Below are 6,218 nucleotides of genomic sequence, written 5' to 3'. Positions count from 1 at the left end.
TGATCAGGTGATAAAATGAATCTGTCAGTGGTTGAAGCTGTTAATGCCTGCCATGTCGGCACCTTGACAGATTTAACTGATAACCCCCCAATTGAAAACACGCACCAAGGCCTTTTTAACTTTTATCAAGTTGTTGCTTGTTTTAGTTTAATCGATCATGTAATGTAAGAGTTTAAAGTTTAAATTTATCTTATCAGATAAGAGTGTTTTTCTTTGCGTTGCCCCTTTTTTTTTTTTTTTTAGGTTTTTGGCTATCAAAATGCTTTCATAAGACTCTGTCAGGGTTTTGTGCTCATCTTCATTTCATAACATACAGTTTATTGTTTTATCACCTAAACATGCCGTGTCAGCTGTAGCAGCTCCAGCAAGGACACAAGTAAAATCTGTTACTCATTACAATAACAGCCCTGATTAAAGTTCTTGTTATGCACTTTTTTTGATGGCTGTTTTCCACACTGCAGTCAGACAGAATCATGTCCCTGATCAACATGGGGTCTGGGGGAGATTTAAAGACAATTTCCCTTCTGATTGGAGTGTTTGTCCTGTTGAAGGTAATGTGTGATTTCAGTTCTTTATATGAGGCTGATAATATTTTTGTTTTGGTTCAGAGTTTTTATTAAGAAGAGCTTGTTTGCTATAGGTGCAGGCTGCTCCACTATTAACCGGTTGGTCTTTTTAAACCTTATTCTTCATAAAAATTAGACGTTTTGGTTGCTATCTTTTTGCTCTAACACTGACTTTATTCTTTAGATGATGAGGCAGATCCTGGTGAATTGAGAGATGACATTCTTGATATTAACAGAGGTATTTCTATTTATAATTCATGCACAGATGCAGTGTATTAGCTTTAATTATTTATTAATTACTTTAATTTTTATTCGTGATATTCAGGATTAGATCTGTTTGAGGGAGACATCGCCGTCAATGTAAGTGCAAAAGATTGCATTAAAAGTTTTCACTGAAAACTCAAATTTTAGCTTTCAAAGTATGCCTTTTGTTGCACAGCCCAAAAGAAATGCCATCACTGATGAGACGAGAAGATGGAAGTTTCCCATACCTTACATCTTGACAGATTCCTTAGGTATACTGTGCACATTTAATGCAAATTGCCAGCTGATAATTTAATAAAAAGGTGCTGATTTTCTGTTTAATTTCTCTTTTGACATTTAGAGCTGAATGCTAAGGGTGTAATCCTCCAAGCATTTGAGGAATACCGCTTGAGATCCTGTGTGGACTTTAAACCCTATGAAGGAGAGTCCACATACATATCGTTCGTCAAGCTTTCCGGGTGAGACACTGAAGCAAGGTTGATGCCTACATTTTTGCACCAATGGTAAACCACAAGCTTTTTATGTTGATTTGGTGCTTCCAACATTAACCATGCAGTTGCTGGTCATATGTCGGAGATGACGGAAAAGGCCAGAATGTGTCCATTGGACAGGGGTGTGACACCAAGGCTGTAGTAGAACATGAGCTTCTCCATGCTTTGGGCTTCTACCATGAGCAGTCTCGTTCAGATCGGGATGATTATGTCCAAATCTGGTGGGATGAGATAGAGGAAGGTGGGTGTCTGTCCTCTCAGCTTTACTACGTTTTGTTTCTTCATTTTAGCAGAGAAGAAGCTGAGTGTCTTTTCAAACAAATTTAGCTGAATTTCAGTTTAACTACTTTTTTAATCGTTTCATTTCATTCACAGGTTCTAGAGTTGCATTAGGTATGCAGTATATATATAACCAATGGCAATAATTATGCACGTAGCCAACAACATCACGGTGTGCCTGTTCACATTGTCTCCCCTTTTGGTTTGCATGCAAATATTTGTCAACTAGCCTAAATAACATTAATAGTTTGGGTGCATATTAGGATAATGATCATTGCATTTCTCTATATTAACAGATTCAAATCAGTGTTATTAATGATATTACTTGTTGCTGTGGTATCTGTAGCCATGACTGTTAGGATACTGCAACTAACTAGGTGTCACAGTCTTGGTTTTGTTATGTTTATTTAGAGTATTCAGTCTTACTTTGCTTCTTGTTTTAATGTCTAATTATTATTTTGTTTTCTTGTTAGTTCCTGTCCTCCAGGTTTTCCATTTGTTGTCCTCTGCTGCCCTCTTGTGTCCTCTATCCCTAGTTCTGTTCTCTGCTCTGTCCTCCCTTGCTGTTTTCTCTGTGCTGCTAGCACCTGTTGCCAATTTCCTCATCAGCTCTCTCCTTGTCTCTGTCCCCTTTAAAAACCCTCCCTCTTCAGTTCTTGTTTGCTGGATCCTCGTCTTACATCTCATCAAACCTCTGGTCAGTTCTCTGTTGTCCCTCCTTGTCTCTTCCTGGTTCTTAGTTTTGGTTTTTCCCTGATGTTTCCTAGATTCTGGTTCTGAAGATATTTTTGTTGGATTTTTTGACTCCTGCCTCTGAGCCTGTTTACCTCCTGCCTCAGAACCTGAAAGCCCATTAAAACACTTAAATTCATCTCAACCAACTCGTCTCTGCATTTGGGTCCTCTACCAACACCACCAAATCGTGACAGAAGGATCCAGCCCACAGCATGGACCCAGCAGACCCAAATAAAATAAGAGATTTTCTTTCTCTGCTCATCTCTACATTGGACAGCCTACCTCTGATCAGCCCACCTTGGAAGCGGGTGAGTGCAGCAAGGCAGGTAAATGAGAAACTGGAAAAATTACCTGACTTCCGTGACTTTTTTCTCCAAACTGGTTACATTGCTGTAGCTGAGTGGAATATACAGGATGCTTTTGCTCAGCTACACAATAAACCTTTACCACCCAAACCACCACTCCGAGACATAACTCAGCTTCCACCAACCTCCGAATCCGAGCCTCCATCTGCTGCAGCTGCTGGTTCGCCTCTGCCTTCTGCCTCTTCCAGGCGTAGGAACCGCCGCCGGGGCAAGAAGGCCTTTCCATCTCCAGTGGGTCAGCCTGACCCCTCCACTCTCTCTGTTGTTCAGCCAGCAGCAGGTCTCAGTCCTCTTCCTCACCAGGTCAGTCTATTCCGTCCCAGTAAGCACCTGTTAGATCAGCAGATTGTTCCCTCGGTCAGAAAACTCAAACTCACGCCACTTATCAAAACCCCTGCAGCTAGAGCTCTCCATCAGTCAGATCCCAGATCAGAACCAGATTCTTTTCCTGTTTCTCTAGCCTCTGAGTCTGCCAGCATTCCGTTTTCTCCAGCTCACGTTAGCCATCCAGCTTCAGGACCCGGAAGTGGTCCAGCCTCAGAACCAGTTAGCTTACCAGTTCCTTTAGCTTTAGAGTCCGTCAGTCACCCTGTTTCTCCAGTTTCTGTTAACACTTCTCTTCCTTTAGTTCCAGAGCCCGGTAGCGTTTTCGTTCCACTAGCTTCAGAACCCGCCATCATTCATGCATCTCCTGTTTTTCAGCCCATTAGCATTCCAGAATCATTAGCGCCAGAACCCGGAAGTAATTCTGGTTCTCCAGTTAGCGTTGCTGCTTCTCTAGCCATAAAACCCCAGACAGTCAGAGCTCCCCACATTCAGGAGTCTGATCTCTGGAATTTCTATTATGGGGATAGAGATGATCTTTTCCCGTTTATGCCACCTCGTATCTCTCCTCCCCAGCCAGAATCAGTCAGTAAACCAGTTAGCTTAGCATCCGAACCCGTTAGCAGACCTGTTAGCCTTGAGTCAGAACCAGTTAGTGAACCTGCAAACCTAGCTTCTGATCACTTTAGTATATCTTTCCCCTTAGTTTTAGAGCCAGTTACTTCGCCTGATTTTCTAGCCTCAGAACCAGTTCACATACCAACCAGTTTAGCGTATGAATCCATTTCCAAACCAGTTAGCGTAAAACCAGAACCCATTAGCCCAGTTTCTAAGACCCCCCGATGTAAGAGACGGCATCGCCGTAAGCACGCTCTGTGCCGTCCAGAGACCCCTGAGCCTGCTCTGTGCCGTCCAGAGACCCCTGAGCCTGCTCTGTACCGTCCAGAGACCCCTGAGCCTGCTCTGTGCCGTCCAGAGACCCCTGAGCCTGCTCTGTGCCGTCCAGAGACCCCTGAGCCTGCTCTGTGCCGTCCAGAGACCCCTGAGCCTGCTCTGTGCCGTCCAGAGACCCCTGAGCCTGCTCTGTGCCGTCCAGAGACCCCTGAGCCTGCTCTGTGCCGTCCAGAGACCCCTGAGCCTGCTCTGTGCCGTCCAGAGACCCCTGAGCCTGCTCTGTGCCGTCCAGAGACCCCTGAGCCTGCTCTGTGCCGTCCAGAGACCCCTGAGCCTGCTCTGTGCCGTCCAGAGACCCCTGAGCCTGCTCTGCATACTTTTCGAAAGGCTTCTGAGATCGGGGTTAGTGAAGATACGCCTCAGCGGGTGCCCCAAACCGCCAAGAGCCCTCTGCGGGCACTTCAAGCCACCTCAGAGACTGAACCTGTGCCGCCATGGGCAGTTTCCTCCATGCTGGATGTGGAGCCACAGTCGGTGGTCTCCTCCGTTCTTGGTGTGGAGCCACAGTCGGTGGTCTCCTCCGTTCCTGAGGGTGAGCCGCAACCGGCGGGCTCCCCTGTTCCTGAGGTGGAGCCGCAACCGGCGGGCTCCCCTGTTCCTGAGGTGGAGCCGCAACCGGCGGGCTCCCCTGTTCCTGAGGTGGAGCCGCAATCGGCGGGCCCCTCTGTTCCTGTCCAGGGGCCGCAATCGGCGGGCCCCTCTGTTCCTGTCCAGGGGCTGCAATCGGCGGGCCCCTCTGTTCCTGGGCCGCAGTCGGCGGCCACCTCAGAGGCTGTTCCTGAGCCGCAGTCGGCGGCCACCTCAGAGGCTGTTCCTGAGCCGCAGTCGGCGGCCACCTCAGAGGCTGTTCCTGAGCCGCAGTCGGCGGCCACCTCAGAGGCTGTTTCTGAGCCGCAGTCGGCGACCCCTCCTGCTCCAGTTCCTGAGCCGCAGCTGACGGCCTCCTCGAGACCCTGTTCCAGAGCCGCGGTCCGCGGTCCCCTCAGAGACTGTTGCTGAGCTGTTGAAACGGAGACGTCGTCCTCCTCCGAGGTTCCTGCTGCAACGGAGACGTCGTCCTCCTCCGAGGTTCCTGCTGCAACGGAGACGTCGTCCTCCTCCGAGGTTCCTGCTGCAACGGAGACGTCGTCCTCCTCCGAGGTTCCTGCTGCAACGGAGACGTCGTCCTCCTCCGAGGATCCTGCTGCAACGGAGACGTCGTTCTCCTCCGAGGTTCCTGCTGCAACGGAGACATCGTCCTCCAATGGTCCCCCTTCGTTGCCTGACCAACGGCCTGCCACCTGAACGTCTGCCGTGCCCCCGGCCCCGCGGCCGGTCACCAAGGACTCTGCTTCATCTCCAGCCCCGCAGCCGGCCTCCAGAGCGTCTGCCTCGCCTCCGGCCCCGCGGCCGGCCTCCAGAGACTCTTCTTCGCCTCCGGCCCCGCGGCCGGCCTCCAGAGACTCTTCTTCGCCTCCGGCCCCGCGGCCGGCCTCCAGAGACTCTTCTTCGCCTCCGGCCCCGCGGCCGGCCTCCAGAGACTCTTCTTCGCCTCTGGCCCCGCGGCCGGCCTCCAGAGACTCTTCTTCGCCTCCGGCCCCGCGGCCGGCCTCCAGAGACTCTTCTTCGTCTGCCTCCAGAGACTTTTTGTTGCCCTCGCCCACCCTGGGTGGGTTGTTTTTTGGACTCTGTTTTGTTTTCGTGCCCTCCTTCCTGGTTCCCCCTCCGCCCACCCTGGGTGGGTTGTTTTTGTTTCTGGACATTTTAGGGCGTCTGGGATCCGCCCTTAAGTGGGGGGTACTGTCACAGTCTTGGTTTTGTTATGTTTATTTAGAGTATTCAGTCTTACTTTGCTTCTTGTTTTAATGTCTAATTATTATTTTGTTTTCTTGTTAGTTCCTGTCCTCCAGGTTTTCCATTTGTTGTCCTCTGCTGCCCTCTTGTGTCCTCTATCCCTAGCTCTGTTCTCTGCTCTGTCCTCCCTTGCTGTTTTCTCTGTGCTGCTAGCACCTGTTGCCAATTTCCTCATCAGCTCTCTCCTTGTCTCTGTCCCCTTTAAAAACCCTCCCTCTTCAGTTCTTGTTTGCTGGATCCTCGTCTTACATCTCATCAAACCTCTGGTCAGTTCTCTGTTGTCCCTCCTTGTCTCTTCCTGGTTCTTAGTTTTGGTTTTTCCCTGATGTTTCCTAGATTCTGGTTCTGAAGATATTTTTGTTGGATTTTTTGACTCCTGCCTCTGAGCCTGTTTACCTCCTGCCTCA

The 6,218-nt window shown here is 49.4% G+C and overlaps 1 protein-coding gene across 1 annotated transcript in view; it reads left to right on the top strand.

Annotated features, from left to right (window-relative positions):
• Positions 1-391: 391 nt before the first annotated feature.
• Positions 392-6,218, top strand: part of mep1a.2 (meprin A, alpha (PABA peptide hydrolase), tandem duplicate 2) — a 13,438-nt gene continuing 7,611 nt past the window's right edge. Inside the window, exons 1-7 of the mRNA XM_038269007.1 lie at positions 392-551; positions 641-665; positions 751-804; positions 892-926; positions 1,006-1,081; positions 1,171-1,288; positions 1,387-1,562. Of these exons, the coding sequence (XP_038124935.1) occupies positions 474-551; positions 641-665; positions 751-804; positions 892-926; positions 1,006-1,081; positions 1,171-1,288; positions 1,387-1,562 (562 nt within the window). The 5' untranslated portion in view covers positions 392-473. The remainder of the gene's footprint in view (positions 552-640; positions 666-750; positions 805-891; positions 927-1,005; positions 1,082-1,170; positions 1,289-1,386; positions 1,563-6,218) is intronic.

This window comes from Cyprinodon tularosa, unplaced genomic scaffold (genome assembly GCF_016077235.1).
Source record: "Cyprinodon tularosa strain WSP-4 unplaced genomic scaffold, ASM1607723v1 ctg715, whole genome shotgun sequence".
NCBI lineage: Eukaryota > Metazoa > Chordata > Actinopteri > Cyprinodontiformes > Cyprinodontidae > Cyprinodon > Cyprinodon tularosa.
The sequence above is the reverse complement of the archived record's forward strand: the minus strand, read 5'-3'. Positions and strand labels throughout refer to the sequence as shown.